General features: G+C 42.0%; 1 protein-coding gene across 1 annotated transcript; it reads left to right on the top strand.

The window, feature by feature from the left end:
* The first annotated feature begins 99 nt into the window (after positions 1–99).
* LOC134654246 (uncharacterized) lies at positions 100–24,021 on the top strand. Its single transcript, XM_063509714.1, has 10 exons — positions 100–604; positions 11,479–11,680; positions 13,269–13,405; positions 14,284–14,421; positions 15,182–15,532; positions 16,183–16,398; positions 19,129–19,357; positions 21,327–21,504; positions 22,298–22,429; positions 23,918–24,021. The coding sequence occupies exons 1-10, from the start codon at positions 424–426 to the stop codon at positions 24,011–24,013; spliced, it is 1,860 nt and encodes a 619-aa protein (XP_063365784.1). The 5' UTR covers positions 100–423; the 3' UTR covers positions 24,014–24,021.
* Positions 24,022–25,322: the final 1,301 nt, after the last annotated feature.

Raw genomic sequence — 25,322 nt, forward strand, 5'->3', positions numbered from 1 at the left:
AAAACAAATAAAATGCTTCGAGAACTGCATTCTTTTCTTTGTTTATTTTTCATAAAGTCACCACATCCGTTGTTCATGAATCATTCAATTTCATTTCAATCATTTCATTCACCATCATTGAAAAAAAAATCTAGTTCTGTTCTGTCACGAAATTGTATTTATTTAATTTTAGCCAATGTGTTACATTATTTTTGTTGCTTTATAATAGTAGATTTATAATTAAATTTCAATTGTTTAGCGTTTATTAACTGTGCTGGTTATATAATAACGATAAACATGTTCGATGTGTGTTTGTAATCGGCCACATAGTTTACTTCGTCGCAGCACGATTGTCCCATACTGGCCATTCGTGGTATTTTTCACGGTGTTCCGTGTCCCGCGATGTGGTTTAGATAGTGAATAATAAAGTGGTACGCGTGTGAAATGTCCCAACATGGATGCCCAGAGAGACTGTCGAATAGATCGAAGGGTTTCCCGGATGAGAGCGCTGGGCAGGCCACGATGGAAGTGCTGGTGGAGACCCTGACGGGCACCGCGTTCGAGATGACGGTGTCGCCCTCCGACACTATCTTCGCGATCAAGTCGAAGATCTTCAGGGTGGAGGGTAAGTTACACAACTATCGTTACATATTTCGTGTTTGGTTATGCGTCATTCATCAACAAAGGAGCCGAGTTTTTGCGCAGTTATTCAACTAATTCCTTGCCACTTGATCAAATATTGCTAGAGAACTAACTGGACTATGCCCTGAATACGTAAATCTCAGTGATAAAGAACAGTCAAGTGGCTGAGAGAAACAAAACAAAAGCATAACTAGTAGCAACACAAACATTCATACAATTAACTGGTTATCTTAGTGTGTCCTGACACATTGTAGCACCAGTTTATTTAGTGGATAATTGACATACTAACTCAGTTTAAATGCTCCCACTAAACAAGTGAACAATGCAATAAAACCAAAGCAAATAGTTGCAAAGAAAAATGTTTTACACAACTGGTTTCTTCTATTTATAAGTTTTATAACTATTGTACGAGAATTGTTTATGTTTTGAGCAAACATTTCTACTGTACATTTTATTGCTAAGATATGTATGCGGCAGAAAAAGAAGTAATGCAATCACTACATAGTATAAAACAAAGTCGCTTCCCACTGTCTGTCTGTCTGTATGCTTAGATCTTTAAAACTACCAACGGATTTTGATGCGGTTTTTTTAATAGTTAGAGTGATTCAAGAGGAAGGTTTATGTATAATTTGTTAACCCGTGCGAAGCCGGGGCGGGTCGCTAGTATTTAATAAAATCTTAAAATAAATGTTCAATATTTTATGGCCTTAGCAAATGGCAATAAATTTAAACTCAATGTCATTTTTTCTGAACATTGATTTGAAATGTTCTATAAATAAGTATTGTTGTGAGATTGATAACAGGAAAACATGCAATTTTTTAGCAGTAAACCCACAATCATATTGACCTTGAGTTGAAATGTGGATGTACTATTCAAGGTCTTCTATTTAAGTGCTCCGCAGAGCATATCACACATTGCTAATTTATATTTTTACCTGTTGTCATTACTTTGAAAAAACCTTGAATCTTTTAAGGTTGCTTAAGGTTAATTCTAAAACGAAAAAACACCAAGAAAGTGGTGGACTTCTGAGAAAGAACTCTTATTACAATGGTATAAGAGTGTTATTTTAGTGATTTTTTGAATTGCAACCTGGGCAAATATTGGGTTGAAATAAATATAGTCTTTAGAGGATTTATCAAGTTTTGATGAAATTTTTGCTTAGAAGTTGTACAAGAAACCTAGCAAACATCTTCCAATTTTAGCAGAGGCTGTTATTTGGAATTACCCGATTTCCGAAATTACCTGAATACACCTTAATAATAATAAAGTAAAATCCTCTATGGTTTTTACAGTTTTTTTGCCAGTAGATAAAGATAATTGCTATTTTCAATTCAAAGTGGTGACGTTGTTCTGATTGGGCATAAGCTTATCTTTATCACAGTTTGCCAAATCTTGGGCTAAAAATAAGTGTAATAATAATTAGTTACACTAAATTTAGCTGAGAGTTCCATCTTATGACTTTGATGAAACATATAACTATGGAAATTCTGAGGCTTATTACTTATCTCAAATTCCATAAGGCTGGAAATGAAAGAAAGTTTCCAGGTCACCAAAAACGGAATTGTCATCTTTGGAACTTATGCTTAGATAGTTACAATGTGTCTATTTTTATCTAACTTATATTTCTTTCGAGATGGTTATGCTGACAATGCATTACTATATTTGGGAATGTTCATGAGATTGACCCTGCATAAGCTTGTACCATATTTGGGTTGCCATCTCATCTTCAAATCTTGAGACCAAATTTGTAGAATTTTACTGTTGTATACCTATTATACTACAGACAGATGTAGTCCTTAATTGTTTTCCTTTTTATTTTCTCAGAATCTTTTTGTACCGAGACCGCCTGAAATAGCAAGACATGTTCGTACGTTTCCGTAAAAATACTAAGGAAAATAATTATGAACTATCTGTATGTACTTTGAAGATATCTGGTTTTTTGTCAACACAACTCAAAAATGCTCAGCTCCACTATCATTATTAAATGTTGTACATTATCTAAACAACCGTAAATAAAATTTTCATTATTAAAACCTTTGTATACCTTCTATGTTCTGATATTTGAGAGATTTGGCGAGGTCTAGCTGGATCAAACGTTCAGCCTTTTTTTTAATGGATTTATTTTTCTTTCCAATGTAAAAACCCCTCCTTATAATATTAGCACAAAGCACATGACATTTCTTATTCCAATTCATAAAATTTACATTTTATTATATGACAGTTATATGACTAATTGATTAATGGGTTTTATTACTCATTAGTAACAATTGTAAATTACCCCATTCGTTAAATATTACGCGACATCATTCATTAATAGCTCTATTCGTTATTTAGTTAATTTAATTGAATACTGGATGGTATTTCAATGTATAGTAATGGTTTATGAGCTCAAAGGCAGATTTTCATCCCAGCAGACAGCTTTTGAATAATAGTGCTGCATTTTGTATCAGGTACCGTTACAGAAATGGGGGTAGGCTGTATCGGGGACACAGCTGCAATAGTTTACGTGTAAGGTGGTGTGGACTGTGGTTCGTGTAGGCCCGAAGCAGCCGGGACGATAGTGCTCAAATACAGAACAAAAGTATAAGTTTCTAAAACTAAATGCAAAGGCCACAAGCCAAGCTTTGCATAGGGCAAATTATGGTATCATAATTTGATGTGTTCCCAAAGTTGCATTATTAGATTGAGCTGAAGCATCACATACTTAAGTACTGGGCCGCGCGCTGGTGTGGGACGCCACCTGCGCAGATACGCTGGCGGCGTCCTACATTTCAGCCACCAGCAAACAGGCCGGGGCGGCGGCTGACGCCCGAGAACGCTTCAAGGCGAATAAATATAGTTGTCTCGGCGCACACTACGAATTTGTAGCCTTTGGCGTCGAGACACTAGGTCCGTGGGGAAGGGGGGCTCGGGGGCTCCACAAGGCGCTCAGCAAACGCCTAAGGCAGGCCACAGGTGACCCTCGCGCAGGCAGCTTTCTCGCGCAAAGATTGGCTATAGCAATCCAGCGCGGGAACGCTGCCTGCGTGATGGGCACCTTACCAAAGGCGCAAAATTTTGATAGGTATTTTTAATTTTTTAGCTTTAGTATTAGTTGTACTTAATTCTAGTTTTATATTCATTTTATAACACTTATTGTGCAATAAATGAGTTTTTTTCTTAAGTACTTAACACATTCAGTGCCGAAAACCCGACTATCGGGTATTTTATGATTTCGTTACCAGGCCGGACGACCCGATAGTCGGGTTCGTGGTACTACACCTTTATATGAAGAAATTTATGTGGCTTGGCGCGGATGTCTTGTTTGGCTGGGTGGCAAATGAATGTGTTAAACGTATGCAAGTTGGGTGATACAATGTTACAATACCATCAAGCTGATCTGATGATCTGGTCATAGGAACTCTCATAAAACAACACAACCCCATTGTGTTCGGGTTTGTTAGAATTGTGTCGAACTCGATGAATACAGGCGCGCGCTAAATTAAAAGCGGCGTGCCCCGCTCACGCCTCGCCCGGAAAACGCGCCTGTGTGACGAAGCCTTAATACTCATCGACACAATTCTAATAAACCCGAACCATAGAGAAATATAGTAAGACAAGAGTGCTCACTCCATACATCAGTTCAGACTATTAATTTCAGTGTCTACATCTAGCATCGAGTAGCGGAACTGCTACATCTATTGTCAATGCTAATGGTCTTTTTGGTACTAAAACTGATGTATGGAGTGAGCACTCTATGTATTTTTTTCTCTATGCCCGAACACAATGAGGTTATGTTGTTTTATAGACTTTAGACTATTAGTAAATAACTTATTTATGTTTGTTAAGGCGTACAAACTACACAGGTAGGTAGGTCTGTTTATCTAGTAATGTGTGTGTATTTAAATACACATGATGTTAGCATCATTTAACCTGATCGTGGCGCAGTCTAGTCTAGACATGTTCGTGTCAACAACTAATTTGAATCCAAATCGAACTTCGTCACCTATTTGCCCAGACTGACTCTAGATCTAGATGTAACATAATTAATTTGACATTGTAGACGGTATACCTACTACATATAAAATACACATCCGGCCGTGTAGTAACTATGAGGCCAATTCGGTTTTAATAATTTGATATTACTTTTTAACTTGTTTTGATATGAACTTGACCGTGCGCACCAATCAGCGTCAGCGGATCATGCTGTTTCGGCTCGGCCACGACATTACGCGACTGGCGACGGCGGCAACGACAACCATAGGTAACGAAAGGTCCGATCGCTGTGTCTCGCTCCAAAGCCGCAGTCGCGCTGTCGCAAGTCGCGCAATGTAGTGGCGGAGCCGTTTGGCGCGCTTATTGGTCCGAGTGAGATGCCTGATGACACGATTCAGGTCGTATCAAAATGAAATAAAATGTAAAAACCATATTACATTTTTAAAATAGAATCGCTCTATATGTTGTTATTTACTAGGATACCTATTTCGTATTTTTGCTCCGTACAGAACTTTCACGGAGCACTTGTGGAAAGGTATTGTAAATAACCCTATTTATCGTGAACCTTATTGGAAAGCATGAAAGTTGATATTGGGCTGTCGCCGCGCGCGTCAGTTGACGTCTTTGACGGTCAAAACATTTATTCACGCATTTAAGTACTTCTACTGCTGAGGACTAATATTTTTGAAGCTGAAGATATTTTAGAACTTAACGCTTCAAAAATATTAGTCCTACCACATTTGTTTATACATAACAAACATGGTCGTTACATCGAATATATCGATCGCTCTCATTCCGTTAATATCTAGAAACTCTCGTTATTTAGATCGCGGACCAAATCTACTTTTAGTTTGAGTTCAGGGCCGTTTTGATCGGTAATCTTTACTTTTTTGGCAGTGATGTGTTCCGGTGTTAACGGTTCGTCAAATTCTTTTTTAATGTAACCTGGGATTTATAGTGCAACTGAATGACAAAAGATTAATTGCTACCTGTCAGAAAGAATAGATAGAGTATAGGAAGCTCTGTGGTTTATTCGTCTGTCTTCTTTTATGTCGAGGTTCCTTTTTTCATATAATTAGTGGCCTAGGAATCAAATTGGTTGATGACCGTACACACATTTTTAATTGCACTGTCATAAAAACATATGCACCAGTTGAAGGGGTAACTTCCAGATTACGGTTAACTTTGCCTGTATATGTATATTTATGAATCCAATTTCGTAAAGCCATAACGAAGAAAACGCATAACGATAAATCTTGGACAATACCTAGTCGCTAGTTGGCAAAACTTCAAAGTAGTTGTAAATCTCGATGACCTGACCGGGAAAAAATTAGCTCCTCCCTATTTATAACAGCTATTCCAGTGTACCTACCATATGACTGGTATTTTAGTGTTTGCGTGTAAAGGTCATTCGCCTTTTCAACGGTTTACGTATCGTGGGGCCTTGTGATATAAGCGGAAGACTTTTTTTTAGTATAATATTATTAGGAGGAAATCATTTACTAATAAAATTAATACTACAAGTGGCAAATGTTTATAAAACTGCATGGCACCAAGGTCCTGGTAAAGATGCCCGAACTGCTGTGTTATCACTGTTATCAGGTTTATTACCTGATTGACCGACCGTTAGCGAAGGTCTACGTTTCAGCTTGGACAAAACTGCTGTCTTATGTCCGGATGTTCTCTACAGGTCGCAATTCTCAACCGATCGTGAAATTTTTTGAGCAGGTTCGATGATTATAGATTTTATAGATAGCAACATAACTGAAACTGACCATAGTTGAACCTTACGTTGTTACAATAAGGTTTACTTTATTACACAATATTTATTATATACGATACAATGTAAGGCGGCATTAAGTTATATAAATCATGCATTGCTGCGGTTACTTGTGACGCGCTTGACTACGCGGTAAACCGATTTGATAGGAATTGTGCAAAAGGTTTTACGGCCTTCGACACACGTGTATACTATAATCAACAATTCAATTACCAAAAGAGACCTTATGTGTAGGCAATAAGGCTTACGATGATGGTACGCGTATCGTATTTATGTCACTTGCCTTCAAACGTGGCTGGAATAGACTAGGTTAAATGTTACTTCCCGGTTTTATCGGGTGATATTTGGGCCGATTTTCCTCGTGATATTATCGCTCATATATTATGTCTTTAATAGCACATTTCATGCTAAAGAAGGACATCAGATCAGACATCTATACTCTCTCTATAGAAACGGTTTCTATAGCCGAGAAACGGTTTCCACTGGAGAGAGATGTCCGCTGATGCCATAGGACCGATGGTGTCTGTCGCTATAATGGCAGCGGCCTCAATAACATGGTTTGATCTTTGTGGCATAGTTTAGTTTCATAGTACAAAGCACCATTTCGTGAGTTTCGGTCTGGCCGAAAGGTTTGGCCGTTTTTAGGCCGAAACCGAAACCGAATCTTCGGTCGGACACTAGTTCGTTGTTTGTATATCGCCCTAATAACTAGGTGTGCTCTTTGCCTTTAACTACATCGTTCAGTAATGTATGTATGCTAATAGTTTTTATACTGTTTATGGATTAGCTAGACGCTTAGGTACAACTAAAGGTGACCTCGTCGAGGCGGAAAAGATGTATAGGAAAATTATCGATAGGTACAATTGTAAAGATATCACACATTTAACCTTACGATACTTAAGGATAAATTGAACAACGTTGTTAAATTAAACTATTGAATGTTATTCGAAGAATGATCGTTAAGGGCTGATTTTTTAGCCCTCTCCCTCTACCTATATATATTTTTAGCTATCTTTATATGATAATCTCATAGATGATGATAGATAGGTGGATAACCTAGGTCTTCTAGTTTATAGTGTGTTATATGTTGAGATGTGTCAAAAGAGCTCATTTTTTTATATGGTTTTCAAAGAGAAATAAGCAGTTTTGAAAAGACACTCCTCATATCTTTAAGTATATTACCTAATGCTTCGGTAGGTACATTTGTATCATCAATCAAAAAATACGAACATTGTATTTATATACCTATGTGAAAACAATAATAAAATTAAGTAATTTTATAAATTTTGACACGACTCAGAAATGGTTGTAAACATCATAATGAATTTGACTTAATAGTTTGACTACTATTATAGTATCGTCAAAGCCAACAAGGCTAAGATGACAAAGTCATCGGGGCATCTAAACATAAATATTGTGGTTTGCCCAAAACAAAACTGAACGAACTTCTTTCTTGGCGCATAGCCCGCTCATGACTCACTCCTGTGACAACTGCTATAATATATAGTTTTATTTTCATTCGAGCTGCTAATCAGGAAAAATGATCGACATTTATTAAAGTTCCTAGTGGCGAATCCACGGTGAATCACACTGGGTTGTCTGTAGCATGAAAACAACTGATGGTTATTGGTTATCGGAGGACCCAGGGGTGCTGATCTGCTGATAGACTTGACATTCACTCGAGCGTTCGCAGTTTAAGCAGATTCGGCCACTTGTTTGACGAACGCTAGTATGTACGTTCTTCTTTATGCGACAATGCTCAATTGCTCATTACAAGTGTCAGCAGCTTAAGGCTTCGTCACACAGGCGCGATTTCCGGGCGGGGCGTGAGCGTTTTATATGTAAAAGCGGCGCGCACCGCTCACGCCCCGGCCGGAAAACGCGCCTGCTGTGACGAAGCCCCTAGCACGAACCATTTCGTCAGTTCCTTTCTCTATCGCTCGAATATGTAAGAACGATAGAAATACTGTTAATGAAATTTGGATTTTAGATATTCGTGGTAGACTTTATTTCGGCGACCGCATTATATAAAGCCGGTGTGATTTCACTCTGAATACTCTGAACGCTGACTGACTATAGTGGTCATAAATTATTGATTTTTTATTATTGCGTTAGTGGCGCAAGATCAGGACGAGTTTAACATAATGTAAGTTTATTCCATTAATCTTCAACATGATAACGCGGGCGCCATACGGTAAGTATGTTGGCAATTGATCAGAAACGGCGCGTCAAACATAAATGGTAGGAAAGCTATAGCTAATTTGGCTCGCCATTTATTCTATAGCTATAGAATAAGGTGCTCAACTGCTCAACTAACTCAAATTAGGCAAGCCAGTGGAAATTGCATTCTATTGCCCCGCCATTGCAATTTATTTATCCTTATATTATACGCCCTTGCATCTCAATACTGAGATAAAAATTCAACACTAATATTTGGGTAGGTAAATAGATCGAAATAAATTGCCGGTGTACTCGTAACGTAACATATAATCGTAATAACTCATAACATTATGCAATGTGCTTTGTAGTTATTATTAGAACTAAAACATGTATGTTCAGGGACTTGAGACACGTGTCTAGGCTGTATCGACCGATTTATTGATACAAAACACTCATAATAACTGTCCATTGATGGATCTTATGTCTTTGCAATAAGGTTCACGAATTATCAGATGTGCCGATTTTTATTGTAGGTTGTAGGTCAGATTTTGATAAAATTTGGTAACTTTGAAGAGCTCTTTGTTTAAAATTTCGCTTATATTGTACAGAATAGGGAAGTCTATAATATCCACCAAATTTATACGAAAAAATAAAAGTAAAATCGGCCCAGTTAACACGGTGGTTAACACGTGATAGATAAAACCCTTAGTTTATATCTTTTGCACAACAAAGCGAGGCTAAATTACTGCGCAAAATTGGTGAAATGAGAACTAGTCTCCACCCTCGATTTCTTCCGCTTGAATGAATTAAAAAATAACTACAGATTTAGGAACCTCAAAGAGCCGCAAACGGTGTTTTGTTTGATCAGGCAACTCCAAGTGTTAATTTTTTGAGTGGCTTGAAGAGCCGCAAATGCACCTCCAAAGAGCCGCCTGTAAGCCCGTAGGGCTAAGATGGCCGGCTCTTTATCATTTGTCACCATGGCTGTCACGTTCTAACAAATATGTAAGTGCGAAAGTGACGCATGGCATGACAGGTGATAAAAATGCGACCATGATAGCTGGTCTGTACTAGAGTAACAGCTGTCACAGGTATATACGATAAGATAATATGAATTGAATACCTATAGTCTATCTATACCGCTCGGACCTTAAAGGAATGTAAAAATAAACTAGATAAATACGTTTTCATACTTTGTTGCGCTGCGTTGTGTATGATATTATCAAAGAGAATTTATTGAAGGCTTGTACCTTTTAAGATACCTAATGTACGAGTACTAAGTACATTAACTACAACATATTTATTACGTTGATGTGCAAAATGCTGCAAATGCATGCACATTGCCTTCCTTTTATGTACTTATCGTATGTATTTAAATAATTACTAGGTACAGTACTACCTATAGTAGATTATACGACTTAGCTAGTTGTAAACGTAGATGAGATATTTATAAAGCTAGTATATAGACTTAGTACACTTATAAGTGTAATTTGAATCGGCATTTTAAGCAATCATTTACATTACGTATTGGCGGCAGTGACGAGAAAGTAATATAGACTGACAATCATCATCTTTCTTGATGATAGCAACACATGACTGAATTGTTAGTTCCATCGATGTATGTAACATAACTCCATCACATAAGAGTCCATTTTCGGAATTATCTGATGATCTGAATCTGAAGTATTCTAAACGCCCAGAATAAATCATTATTAAAGATAAACACAATTTTTCATCAATGGCGTATTTAGATATAAATTTGGCGCCCCGGGCCAGTTCGCTTTGCGCCCCCATTAAGTGTCGATAAAGTATTTCAGTTCAGAAAAAAACCTGCTTCTCCGCCCCTCACAGCCTGCCGCCCCGGGCCATGGCCCCGTTGGCCCTAGGGTAGATACGCCCCTGTTTTTCATCACACGTACCGACTAACCGCAGCCTCATTAATGCGATCCGATTAGAAGCACTAGCTCTGCTTATGCAACGCTGGAACTTGATTCGGTATTTTTAGCAACCATTTACGAGTATATTACGTGACTTAGAGACGAGAGAACAAGATACTTAAGACTGGCAATCGTCATTGTTGTATAGATGGCAGCACATGAAGTCTCAGTTCCATACATTTTTAGATGTTGTCTATCTGTTACCTGCACTAAACCCCTGAATCTATTTAGGTGAGATTTAGTATAGAGATAGTTTTCGTTCCTCGGTATGAGGAAGCAGGCAGGAGCTCGTATCAAAAATATATACTTACTATAAAATACTATATATAAAAAGCCGGTTCCAAACAGTCTGTCAAAGTATTCATAGTTTGTTAAAATTTGTCTGTAATGGTCTGTATGAAAGGTTTGACAGTTCTCTATGGGATGACAGCTGTGGACGCCATATTTAACCTTCATTAGTTCTCCGATTGTGCGTAGTGTGGTGCAACACGCCCTATATCTGTCAACGACATAAAGATAATAAATTACTTGTCTAATCTACTAAAGGTTCCGTCACACAGGCGCGTTTTCCGGGCGGGGCGTGAGCGTTTTATATGTAAAAGCGGCGCGCCCCGCTCACGCCCCGCCCGTAAAACACGCCTGTGTAACGGAACCTTAAGTTTTTTTTTGTATTGCAAATTCCCCATAAAAACTTGTCTATAAATGTCGTTCTTTAGCGCCCACGCAATGCCAAATATGATAGATAGGAAATGCAATGCTTATTGGCCGTTTCATGTGGGCGTCAAGTCACTTTTACTTATAAAACTAGTTTTAGTATAAAGTCGAATTAAAACTGTACAGTCGACATAAAGGTATGTTTACACTTTGACACCTTACGCCTTTGTAATAAGGCGAAAAATGTAAACGAATCTTTGATGTCGACTGTACTTGCTGCGTAACGGCTGATCTAACTACTTTTGTTTTTGGTTTTCTTCAGCTAAATACATCATTATTCTCTATTCCAGGCATCCCAGTCTCCCAACAGCACCTAGTCTACAACCTGAAAGAGCTAGAAGACGCGGCCTCGCTCCGCGCACTAGGCATATCAGATGGTGCTCGCTTGCGGCTCGTATTAGGCATGCGAGGCGGCCCCATATCTACCCGCCGTCTACCCCCACCCCCCACCGAGCCGTGGAGGGATATCGAGCGGCTGTTAGACTCGAACAGGTACAGTCTACTCTAACCACAGACCACAGACTCAACTACTAGACTCGTATTAGGCATGCGAGGCGGCCCCATATCTACCCGCCGTCTTCTCCCACCCCCCACCGAGCCGTGGAGGGATATCGAGCGGCTGTTAGACTCGAACAGGTACAGTCTACCCTAACCACATACCACAGACTCAACTACTAGACTCGTATTAGGCATGCGAGGCGGCCCCATATCTACCCGCCGTCTTCCCCCACCCCCCACCGAGCCGTGGAGGGATATCGAGCGGCTGTTAGACTCGAACAGGTACAGTCTACCCTAACCACATACCACAGACTCAACTACTAGACTCGTATTAGGCATGCGAGGCGGCCCCATATCTACCCGCCGTCTACCCCCACCCCCCACCGAGCCGCGGAGGGATATCGAGCGGCTGTTAGACTCAAACAGGTACAGTCTACCCTAACCACAGACCACAGACTCAACTACTAGACTCGTATTAGGCATGCGAGGCGGCCCCATATCCCCGCGCCGTCTACCCCCACCCCCCCCCACCGAGCCGTGGAGGGATATCGAGCGGCTGTTAGACTCGAACAGGTACAGTCTACCCTAACCACAGACCACAGACTCAACTACTAGACTCGTATTAGGCATGCGAGGCGGCCCCATATCCCCGCGCCGTCTACCCCCACCCCCCCCCACCGAGCCGTGGAGGGATATCGAGCGGCTGTTAGACTCGAACAGGTACAGTCTACCCTAACTATAGACTCAACTACTAGACTCGTATTAGGCATGCGAGGCGGCCCCATATTCCCGCGCCGTCTACCCCCACCCCCCACCGAGCCGTGGAGGGATATCGAGCGGCTGTTAGACTCAAACAGGTACAGTCTACCCTAACCACAGACCACAGACTCAACTACTAGACTCATATTAGGCATGCGAGGCGGCCCCATATCCCCGCGCCGTCTACCCCCACCCCCCCACCGAGCCGTGGAGGGATATCGAGCGGCTGTTAGACTCGAACAGGTACAGTCTACCCTAACTATAGACTCAACTACTAGACTCGTATTAGGCATGCGAGGCGGCCCCATATTCCCGCGCCGTCTACCCCCACCCCCCACCGAGCCGTGGAGGGATATCGAGCGGCTGTTAGACTCGAACAGGTACAGTCTACTTTAACCACAGACCACAGACTCAACTACTAGACTCGTATTAGGCATGCGAGGCGGCCCCATATCCACGCGCCGTCTAACCCCACCCCCTACTGAGCCTTGGAGGAATCAAGCGATTGTTAGACTCGAACAGGTATACCATTATTATCGTTTCAGTCACAAGACCATTGCTGGACATAGTCCTCAATAGGCCGAATAGAGGCCACCCGCATTCAACGAGTCCTTGCCACCCTCGTCGTCCAATAGTCCGGTCCGACCTTGCCGTGACTGTCCTACGCTTGTCAATACGTGGTCTTTATTCGAGAACTTTTTGTTTAAATCCTTTGGCCACGAAAGCCATACATCGTTTCTTGGAGCCCATACTGCCCGACAGAAGTTTTATTATATGATTTTAGCAGTTGCCCGAAATAAACCAAATGTTATACTCCTTTCAGAGATGAGGCGTGGTCCCACAGCGGCGCAGGCTGCAAGGTCACTGTACTGGTGTTTAGAGATGGCGAGCGCGTGAACATGCTCCGCGTGCGAGAGAACAGGGACGGCTCTATACAGTCCCGGGACCACGACTGTACGTATAGACCTGAGGCCTTACCATGATGTCCTTATTGCGACTCTGTTTAGGACCTAAACTGAACTGCTAAGGGACGGAGTTATGCGACTTATATAGCTCCGTCTAAACAGAAATGCAATAAGGACATCATGGTAAGGCCCCAGTTGCTTTAAACCAATGAGAGTCAAAGTCTGATATCTGTACTATACTGATGGACAAATTTAGAGGAAGGCAAAGAAAGTTTTAATTACTGGATTACAGCACCTAAAGTCATTTCAAAATTAGTAGTTAAACTTTATTTTTGCGTTCCTCTAAATTTATCAATGAGTGTACCTACACTCAGTATACCTATACTTGACGCCCGCTACTCGCTACGTGCGTTTATAATGTTATTTAAGTTAAAAACCAATTTTATCAAAATAACCCCATTCCAAGGTGCACTACTATGTTATATACTACATACTACTATATTGTAATTATCTCGAATCAGTCTGTAGGATAATTTAGCACAGTCACAGTTTCAGCAGTGCAATAAGCAGGCGGCTAACCCTTCGTACATCTATATAGAAAAACTAACAACTTACCAATACCATAGAGAAAAAAATACATAGAGTGCTCACTCCATACATCAGTTTTAGTACCAAAAAGACTATTAGCATCTAGCATCGAGTAGCGGAACTATCAATACTGCTACTTCACAATAGATGTAGCACCGACCGGAAAGTCTTATGCTGTCGAGATAAGACTTTCCGGTCGGTGCTACATCTATTGTCAAGTAGCAGTACTAATAGATGTGGACACTGATATTAATAGTCTGAACTGATGTATGGAGTGAGCACTCTTGTCTTACTATATTTCTCTATGCCAATACTTAATTTATAACATACTAGTACTATTGTCACCAGATGCCCTTCCGCACGCCGCAGAGCCTGCCCCCCGAGACACCGCGACGGGCGGCGCGCGCGACAACGCGGTCACCATGAACAAGATGATGGAGCTCCGGAGACGCATGGAGACCCTCTCCGTGCGGCGACGGGCAGGTATGACACATGGGACCAGGGGTGTTGCGAACATCCGCATCCGCAACCGCGGAACTTCCGCATTATTTTCAACATCCGCATCCGCATCCGCAAAAAATCGATGCGGATTTAATGCGGATGCGGATGTGGAACAGTTCGGTACAGGAACGTCTTAGCATCGGCGGAAGTGCTAGACTGCTAGGTAATTTAGTAATTAGCCAAAAAAACCTATTAGAAATTAGCAGTCAAGCGTGAGTGGGACTTATTGTACGGAACCCTTGGAACGCGAGTCCGACTCGCACTTGGCCGGTTTTTTGAAATAAAAATTACTAAAATGTAATATTTGACGTTTTTTATGTACCTATCTTGACATCCGCATCCGCATCCGCGGATGTGAGCCTCGAAAAATCCGCATCCGCATCCGCGTCCGCGGATGTCAAAAAATCGGCATCCGCAACATCCCTGCATGGGACGGAAACTAGACCCTATAGTGTACGTGTGGACGACTGCTAGTCTCCAATTTTCTCATTATGGAAAATATTTTTATTGTATAGCCTATGCCATTCGTTTGACTTTTATTAGATTTTTATAAGAGTTACGAGCAAAAAACTAATTCCACAGAAATGTTTAAAAGCTAACTCTTAAATAAAAATCGAAAAAAAAAAATCTAACGAGTGGGCATAGCTGAAGTTAAAATTTACGATTTATCGCCCAGGATGCTACTGGTCATGGCAATTTGTTCCTGGTTCGTGGGCTGAAAGCCGACTGTTTTTTTTTTCAGACACCAAGGCGGAAATCCAAAAGACCCGCTCCGAGGAAACCCTATCCGTCCCCTCTCTCCTCGACGACGGCGCGTACCGCGCCTGCACGCCCGCCCTCTACGACGACTTCCGCGACGGACGCCTGTTCGACGACTGTCGCGACGGACGCCTGTTCGACGACTGTCGCGACGGACGCCTGTTCGACGACTGTCGCGACGGACGACTGTTCGACGACTGTTCGAGGGATGTGAGACTGTACGAAGATTGTCCGAGAGAGGGGCGGTTGTATGAAGAGTGTCCGCGGGACGGCCGGTACACGAGGCTGGATCTTGACTGTGCCTTTGATCGTTATACGCTGCTACCGCCTATTGGTAAGTCGAGACCACAATGTGGTGCGGAAAGTTATTAGGAAATTGTCAGGAGTTGTTCTGTAAGAAATTTCGATAAGGAAAGTCTTGTAAACTTGAACTCGTGAATTTTTTTCCCTGTATCTGAATCCATAATATCGCGATTTTTACTTCGGAGAAAGGTTCAGTTTATAGGCCACTAAAACAAATAATGTGTAACAAGTAATTTCTTGTTATAACTGTTATAAAACAATAGTAGGTTACCATCTCCGAAAACTTTAAAGCCGATTGTTAAAAGTGTTAACACCCCGAAATTTTCGTTTAATTGAACGTTTTTTTTTTTCTAAAAACCGCTGTTACCAACATAACCTAACCCGGCTTTTACAATACCTTTTTCAAAAGTTTGGAAAATTTAAAGGTTTTTGAAAAAAAAAACGCGTTCAGGAAAATTAAATATAAATAAAATAAAATAAATAAAAAATAAAATATATTTTATTCAGTAAACCAAACAGTTTTACAGTGTTCTAGTTGGTGTCTCTTTTTAAGTATCGAGATACTTGTGTCAAGAGACAAATATAGGGCAAACATATTTTGAAGTTGCGACATTGTTACCCACACACTAAGATTATCAAGTCTTATTTCACACGCCTAAATTTATTAATTCAAACCCACAGGCAGCAGAACAGACTCCGACCAATCCGTCGATAGGATCCAAGAGGTCGACAGCGAGCGTCTCATGTCCGACGCTCTCGCCGGCTCCATACTTGTGAAGAGGAGGGACCGAGAGGAAGAGGCTATACTGGAGGAGTGTCTCGAGGGCGTCGAGAGTTTGAGGGACTCTCCGCAGCTGGCCGCCGGGGACCTGGCGCCGATACCTGCGGCTGAATATGGTAAGATACTTGTGAAGAGGTGGGACAGAGAGGAAGAGGCTATACTGGAGGAGTGTCTCGAGGGCGTCGAGAGTTTGAGGGACTCTCCGCAACTGGCCGCCGGGGACCTGGCGCCGATACCTGCGGCTGAATATGGTAAGATACTTGTGAAGAGGTGGGACAGAGAGGAAGAGGCTATACTGGAGGAGTGTCTCGAGGGCGTCGAGAGTTTGAGGGACTCTCCGCAGCTGGCCGCCGGGGACCTGGCGCCGATACCTGCGGCTGAATATGGTAAGATACTTGTGAAGAGGTGGGACAGAGAGGAAGAGGCTATACTGGAGGAGTGTCTCGAGGGCGTCGAGAGTTTGAGGGACTCTCCGCAACTGGCCGCCGGGGACCTGGCGCCGATACCTGCGGCTGAATATGGTAAGATACTTGTGAAGAGGAGAGGAAGAGGCTATACTGGAGGAGTGTCTCGAGGGCGTCGAGAGTTTGAGGGACTCTCCGCAGCTGGCCGCCGGGGACCTGGCGCCGATACCTGCGGCTGAATATGGTAAGATACTTGTGAAGAGGAGGGACAGAGAGGAAGAGGCTATACTGGAGGAGTGTCTCGAGGGCGTCGAGAGTTTGAGGGACTCTCCGCAGCTGGCTGCCGGGGACCTGGCGCCGATACCTGCGGCTGAATATGGTAAGATACTTGTGAAGAGGAGAGGAAGAGGCTATACTGGAGGAGTGTCTCGAGGGCGTCGAGAGTTTGAGGGACTCTCCGCAACTGGCCGCCGGGGACCTGGCGCCGATACCTGCGGCTGAATATGGTAAGATACTTGTGAAGAGGAGAGGAAGAGGCTATACTGGAGGAGTGTCTCGAGGGCGTCGAGAGTTTGAGGGACTCTCCGCAGCTGGCCGCCGGGGACCTGGCGCCGATACCTGCGGCTGAATATGGTAAGATACTTGTGAAGAGGAGAGGAAGAGGCTATACTGGAGGAGTGTCTCGAGGGCGTCGAGAGTTTGAGGGACTCTCCGCAGCTGGCCGCCGGGGACCTGGCGCCGATACCTGCGGCTGAATATGGTAAGATACTTGTGAAGAGGTGGGACAGAGAGGAAGAGGCTATACTGGAGGAGTGTCTCGAGGGCGTCGAGAGTTTGAGGGACTCTCCGCAGCTGGCCGCCGGGGACCTGGCGCCGATACCTGCGGCTGAATATGGTAAGATACTTGTGAAGAGGAGGGACAGAGAGGAACAGGCTATACTGGAGGAGTGTTTAGAGGGCGTCGAGAGTTTGAGGGACTCTCCGTAGCTAGCTGCTGGGGATTTTGCGGTTATATCTGCGGTTGAATATGGTAAGTTACTTATACTAGTTAAGAGAAGGGATTCGGAGAGGAAGACATTTTTGAGGAGTTTTGAGGGTGTCGAGAGTTTCATGGATTTCGTTATGGTAAGTTTTATATTTGTGAGAGCTAGCGATCTCAGCGGTGTTTCAAGGGGGGTAAGGGTTTAAGGAGCTCTCTTTCTCGAGGAGTATCTTTTTACCGATACAAAAATAAGAAGTGATTAATTTTTACCCCATAGTATTTTGTGTATAAAATAGTTTAGCTCGCAGCGAATTTTCAGAAGTGTTTATTTTTATGTTTCGGCCACGAAACGCGTGCTTGCCTGCGGGTACGTCTAACGAAGTTTCCGGGGCGCGCAACGATTATCGTTAAATAGATGCAATAGTAAGCGAGTGGTCTCAGGGCCCGCTGTTCAAAATTCTCATATCCTAGTGTAAGGCCTGAGTGGACGCTCGGAGCGGAGCGTTCGGCGGGGCGTGCTGCGGGGCGTCAGGCTCACAAGTAATTTGAGCAGCGTGCACTAAAGCCGCTCCTACTCCACTCACGTGATGGGCCCCACAATCTATAATAAATTACCCCAAAATATAGAAGCGCCTAGTTTGTCCAGCTTTAAATACCGCCTAAAAAACTGGCTAGCTGAGCGCCCGTTCTGCAATCACGAGGAATTCTTATTGAATAAATTATGAGTATTCATTATTACTACCCACTGTAATGTTGACCTTTAACCGTATTAATTGTGTACTAAGTATTCTTAATGTCGCTATTATAATTTTCTTCCTCCGTGTAAAATGACTTTACAAATAAATGAGTATGAGTATACGCTTGCATTTGTTTAACATGCACGCCGCACGCCCCGCCCCGCTACACGCCCAACTCGAGCGTCCACTCGGGCCTTAGGCTTAGCACGCACTGCGGTTTTTAAAAAGCGGTTCCGCTACCGCAAAAAATGTAACGTACGGCATTCTGTATAAGCGCACGCACTTGCGATTTAAGAATGCCGTACGTTACATTTTTTGCGGTAGCGGAACCGCTTTTTAGGGTTCCGTACCCAAAGGGTAAAAACGGGACCCTATTACTAAGACTCCGCTGTCCGTCCGTCCGTCTGTCACCAGGCTGTATCTCACGAACCGTGTTAGCTAGACAGTTGAAATTTTCACAGATGATGTATTTCTGTTGCCGCTATAACAACAAATACTAAAAACGGAATAAAATAAAGATTTAAGTGGGGCTCCCATACAACAAACGTGATTTTTGACCGAAGTTAAGCAACGTCGGGCGGGGTCAGTACTTGGATGGGTGACCGTTTTTTTGCTTGTTGATGGTGCGGAACCCTCCGTGCGCGAGTCCGACTCGCACTTGGCCGGTTTTTTAAAAACCGCAGTGCGTGCTAAGCCTTACACTCACGGTGCTGGTTGGCGCAGGTCCGCTGGTGGGCGGCGGCTGGCGCGCGCGGCCGTTCGGGTCGCACGGCGCGCTGGCGCCGCCGCCCCTCGCGCTGCCGCCGCTGGCGCCGCTCGGCGCCGCCGCGCACTCGGCCTCCTCGCTGCAGCTGCAGCCGCACCCGCCGCTCGAGGACGCGCTGTTCAGCTCCTCCACCAGCGACCTGGAGACCCTCACGAGGAACAGGATGCTGCCGCTCAGCAGGCACCGGTGAGTCGAGTGACTACCGTCCCTTGACTTCAACTTCAACTTCAACATTTATTCAGCAAATAGGCAAATAGTGGCAATAAAAGCAAATTTATCGAGGTTGAAAGAGGACAAAGATGCCTAATTAAAGTTATGCTCTCTAAACCGCAACGCTTTTCTACTAAAGAGTTATATGGGAACACGAATTTACTCTCTATGAGAAAGCTATATATTTTAAGAACGATATTAAAAATTCACCCTACCACTGAATAAAATCGGAGCGTAAATTCCCGAAGAAGGACAGTAAGAGTAATCCCAGTACCATTATGTAAGTCTGCATTCGCAAAAAGGCAATATGAATCACAATCTGCCAGACTTTACAACGCTATAAATAATGATGTATCTATCTATAACCTGACATCACATAAATGCAAAATTACAGTTACAGAAAAACTGAAATCCTTAACCTATGAAGAAATAGAATCCCTCATTTCTTTTGCAGTATAGTGTATTATACGTAATCAGGATCGTAGAATCACACACGCACACCCACTCACACCCACACACACGCACACACACACACACACACACACACACACACACACACACACACTTAATAATAATAATAATGTATATTTTAGCTTATGTTAGTGTAAGGTCGTTTTTAGATTAGACTATACTAAACTAAATTAAATTCAAATATATATCGAATTGTTAGAACGAAAATGTTGGCTGGGAAGAGCGGGGTCTCCTGTCACAGGTATATTTTACTTACTAGGAGACTCCATTAACTGTATTGTTAAAACGAAACATTTACCTAAATAAATAATTTTTCATTTTTCATTTTCATTTTCATTTCATTTCATAGGCCACAAGGGCACTTTTACACGTCAACATTGAATTTACATACAAGCAAAATAATAATAATAATACATCAACAATTATTAAATACAACTACAACTACCAAATCAAACTAACGTAATACAATTACTTAGAGATGTATAAGGTCTCTTAATGTCGAATGACATAAAAAAACTATAATAATAATATTAAAATAAAAACAAAACAGATACATGGAAAAAAAATTAAACTTATTTAGAGGTGTAAATGTCTCTAAGTGTCAGAACTAAAAAATAACATAGTTTATCAAATTATCCTTAGAGATGTATTAGGGTCTCCAAGAGTCAGAATCCTGTATGATTAACACATTACGAGAAAAAAAAAACATACGAGAACCGAATAAGGCGTCTCACTGCAATTAAATTAAAAAATAAAGTTACTAAATATATTCGTGTTAGCTTAAACAGACCTTGTCCCGCTCCACCCGGCCTAGCCGAGGTGACAATCGCTATCGCTTCGCCATCGATCGCTTTGTCACTCTTCCATATTAGTGTGACAATAACGATTATGTTTCGATCCCCACGGAGCGTGAGCGATTGGCATGTTGGCTACGCGGCCAAGTACGATATCCCCGCAGCTGACAGATTATATCCATATCAATTTCAGAAACATATTATAAAATTCGAATCGCCCTCGGAAACTAGAATCTGCTCCCAAACAAATTATGACTAAAAACTTGGGGTCCCTTTGTTTCCCATAAAATTTTAAGTCATAATGTATTGTTTGTCATATTTTTTTTTATACAATAAAATAATATTTCTCATATTATCATTAGTCCTAAAACTAAAACCGTTAACTTTCAGAATTTTCGTAACGTTATCCTATGGATAGAGTAGATTAGGTTTGTTTTATGACAATCCTGAAAATTGACGCGTTTAAATTGTGAACAAAATAAATTATGACTATGAAAACGGGGGCAAACAATACATTATGACTTAAAACTTTTTAGGAAACAACAGAGACCCCTAAAAACTATTCTGATAATTTTCAATGTAAAGAACCGTAAATAAACCTAATGCCCAAATTTAAAATACTCAAGCACATCACCATATCATCCATACACCTGTCTCTAAACATTCCCTTTTCCGCGCAGAAACCGCGAGCACCTGCACCTGAGCGACGAGGGCCTCGACGTGTCGCACCGGCCGCGCAACCTCGAGGTGGGCAGCGAGCGGCGCCAGAGAAGGATCAAGAAGATCGCGGAACTGGAGAACTCCAGGCTGTTCCGGTTTGGGGACTCCTTTGAAGATGTCGTACAGGAAGTAGAAAAGGTACCTACCTTAAATATTATACTTTTCTACTCGTCGACTTTCATGGTTAAATTAAGATTTTGTACTATTCGAAATGGGCTCAACTATAATGACTTCATTAAGAAACGCTTTAGAGAACTATAATGTATTTGACCAATCACGTCTCGCCGTGGTCAAAGACAAAGACCAAACCAAAGGATAAGACATCAACGAACTGCTTTTTAATGAAATGAAAGCCCGTTGCTGTCTTTTGTTCTATCCATTTATCTACCGAGATACTTAGCTAGTTTTGTTTATTTATTTAGGTTGTATAGTAGAAAAACCGGCCAAGTGCGAGTCGGACTCGCGCACGAAGGGTTCCGCACTATTAACAAAAAATAGAGCAAAACAAGCAAAAAAACGGTCACCCGTCCAAGTGCTGACCCCGCCCGACGTTGCTTAACTTCGGTCAAAAATCACGTTTGTTGTATGGGAGCCCCACTTAAATCTTTATTTTATTCTGTTTTTAGTATTTGTTGTTATAGCGGCAACAGAAATACATCATCTGTGAAAATTTCAACTGTCTAGCTATCACGGTTCGTGAGATACAGCCTGGTGACAGACGGACGGACAGCGGAGTCTTAGTTATAGGGTCCCGTTTTTACCCTTTGGGTACGGAACCCTAAAAAGTATTATTTTAGTTGTATGTGCCTTACCGAGGCCACTCAGCATTTCTGTTTATAATTTATAGTGTGACTACTGTGACTGCTATAAAGCACGAATCAAAATAATTTGATTTGTTTCCTATTTGTAATTTACACATGTATATTTGCAGGAGCCAGAAAAGAAGGAAATTAAGAAGATAGCCAGGATACGATGCGGGTTCTGCAAGAAGAGGCTCAGCATCGCCACCGTGCACAAGTGCCGGTGCGGCGCCGAGTTCTGCGCCCCGCACCGGTATGCCGAGGTAAGCAATATATATTAAAGTTCGTTTTTAGGGTTCCGTACCCAAAGGGTAAAAAAACGGGACCCTATTAATAAGACTCCGCTGTCCGTCCGTCTGTCACCAGGCTGTATCTCACGAACCGTGATAGCTAGACAGTTGAAATTTTCACAGATGATGTATTTCTGTTGCCGCTATAACAACAAATACTAAAAACAGAATAAAATAAAGATTTAAGTGGGGCTCCCATACAACAAACGTGATTTTTGACCGAAGTTAAGCAACGTCGGGCGGGGTCAGTACTTGGATGGGTGACCGTTTTTTTGCTTGTTTTGCTCTGTTTTTTGTTGATGGTGCGGAACCCTCCGTGCGCGGGTCCGACTCGCACTTGGCCGGTTTTTTTTTACAATTAGAAAGAAGGAAAACAATCTTAACGTGCCTTTTTATTAAATTTTCAATGGTTATTTTTAATAAAATGACATGTCTAGATCGCTTCCCTTCTTTCTAATGCTGAAAAAACGAACTATTCAAGCTTATATTTAACTTGTAACTTAGACTCCTGGGATTTGTGGCAAGTGACAATGCAATCTTATGGTACCATCGAGCTGATCTGATGATGGGATGGACACAAGAGGTGGCTATAGGAACGTGATGAAATAACGCAACCTTTATTGTGTTTGGATTTGTTAGAATTGACTCGAAGACCATTCATTCTATGGAACTAACTATGTAAACAAAAGTCACTAGCAAATTGACATTCAGAGACAATTTCAGTATGACAGTTTGTTTCATAGTTAGTGAATGACACTTTAGTTGTCTGTGGAAAGGAAAATATAGCTAGCGAATTTATGACGTGGTAGGCAATGTAATAAACTGTTATAGCCGGTTTAGACTCCCGCGCGAGCCACGAGACGAGCCGCGCCACGAGACGCGAGTGTAAGCGGTGGGCTCGCGGCTCGTCGAGCTAATATAATTTAAACACTAACGGCACGGCATAAGGTTTATAACCGAATGACAAGCCGAACGCGAGTGTGTCGAGGCGAGCCACGAGACGCGCCGCGAGTCTAAACCGGCTATTATAGTTTGTAGCTTTCTAGTAGACCCCGAAGGCTTATCCTATTGTCTATTGTTCAGTAAAACTGCACGTGCTACTTACCTGCAAAAAAGGGTCCTAATTATTCTATTTGGCACCTGAGCGCGGGCTAGTCCAACGCTCAAAAAACCAGTATAGGTGCGCTCTCCGATAACGCGCCTTTGTTACGCATCTCGATGACACATTTTAGACTGGTTCTGTAGCGTCCGACTCGCCGGCACTCAGTAACCGAAGTACCGATTTTTTATGCAGGTGGTTGTGGCACGTGGCACGAGCGGTTTTTCTTAACAATAGACAATAGGATTAGCCTTCGGGGTCTATTAGAAAGCTACAAACTATACGTTACACTTATGTATACGGTATCAAGTTAATATACCTACAGTTATATTCGTACACTGTACCTGTTTTGTTTATGTCAGGTGCACGGGTGCTTGTATGACTATAAGGCCAACGCACACCAGTACTTGCAGCGCGCTAACCCGCTCGTCTCCGCGCCCAAGCTGCCCAAGATATAGCGTCTCCACTACACGCACACACACACACACACGCCTACACGAGACTACAGTGCACAAGTGGGTTAATCAACTTTTTCTTGTCACACGTTGATAGCAACCAACCAAACCATACCCCGAACCCGATTGTCCGAACCATAGGGTTACGGTCCCCTGTCTCACTTAAAATTCTAGGTTTTTCGTATTTAAATGAACCAAACTTGCATTTTATGGTAGTAAGACCTTTCCATAATGGGACATCTACTGAGCGTGTTAGTAGAACATGGTACAGCAGTTCTTCTAACAATCTATGCTACTATTGTCTCGCTGATGTAACAGAATAACAACAAGAAATAGTTGATTGACCCCATTACACTCCGCTGCCGATCAACTTCCGGTTCTGTAGTCTATTCCATTTGGATCTTAAATCTTTAAAAAAATATAAAAACTTGCAACCACATTTCAGAAGTACAGTCTTGATTTCCGTACCATTTCGCAGTGACAACCAATATGAAAGTCGAATTTAAACTGTTGTGAGACATACTAACATTGAATAATTTTACGGTTTAGACTCACTTGTTTTAAGTCACTCGCGCGACATGTTTCGGAGAGCCTAGGTCTCCTTTAAAGAATAAAAAAGAATAAAGATCATTTATTTCAGCAATAAGTTACAGATATACCAGGGGTCTCCGCACTAGGCAATGCCTGTATCGCGGGGAACCAAATTACAATTAAATATCGGAGCTGTTACATTTAGTCTAACATTTAGTAAGAAACTACTTACGACTAGTAATCTTAACTACAAACTAAAGCTAACCCTAGACACAATATTGAAACTAGATCCTGTCAAATATGGCTTCTGTCTCGGCATAATTTTGTGAGTGCAGCAGTATGAAAAGTAGTTTTATCGCTTCCATTTGAGTGCAATCCCTGAGGTTACATAGTTTGTTTAGACTGAGTACGCGATATACGGCCGCCGTGAACGCTGCTCGCACTGTCAGTGCTTAAGAAAGGAGACCTAGGCTCTCCGAAACATGTCGCGCGAGTAACTTAAAACAAGTGAGTCTAAACCGTAAAATTATTCAATATGAAAGTGTCTAAATGCCTTATACTGTCACTGTGACAATGTACGAAATGGTACTGAAATGAATTTTCTTGATCGTACATAGAAGGTATGATATGAACATGCCTATAAGTGTCCAAAAAGAAAATTAAAAACGTCCAAAATTAAACGAAAGACGCATAAATACAGTTGGTATTCCACCTGTCCAAGTTCTTGGTCCAATGTGCATTGCGTCTCATTCTCTCATTAACCAAAATGTGAGAGGCAAAT

Source organism: Cydia amplana, chromosome 14, assembly GCF_948474715.1.
Source record: "Cydia amplana chromosome 14, ilCydAmpl1.1, whole genome shotgun sequence".
In the NCBI taxonomy this organism is placed as follows: Eukaryota; Metazoa; Arthropoda; class Insecta; order Lepidoptera; family Tortricidae; genus Cydia; species Cydia amplana.

Bases quoted from the DNA above. Each gene is read 5' to 3' on its own strand.
- LOC134654246 (XM_063509714.1), top strand. From the start codon at position 424: ATGTCCCAACATGGATGCCCAGAGAGACTGTCGAATAGATCGAAGGGT. The intron at 14,422-15,181 runs GTATGACACATG...TTTTTTTTTCAG, and splicing joins CTCCGTGCGGCGACGGGCAG to ACACCAAGGCGGAAATCCAA. The intron at 21,505-22,297 runs GTACCTACCTTA...GTATATTTGCAG, and splicing joins TCGTACAGGAAGTAGAAAAG to GAGCCAGAAAAGAAGGAAAT.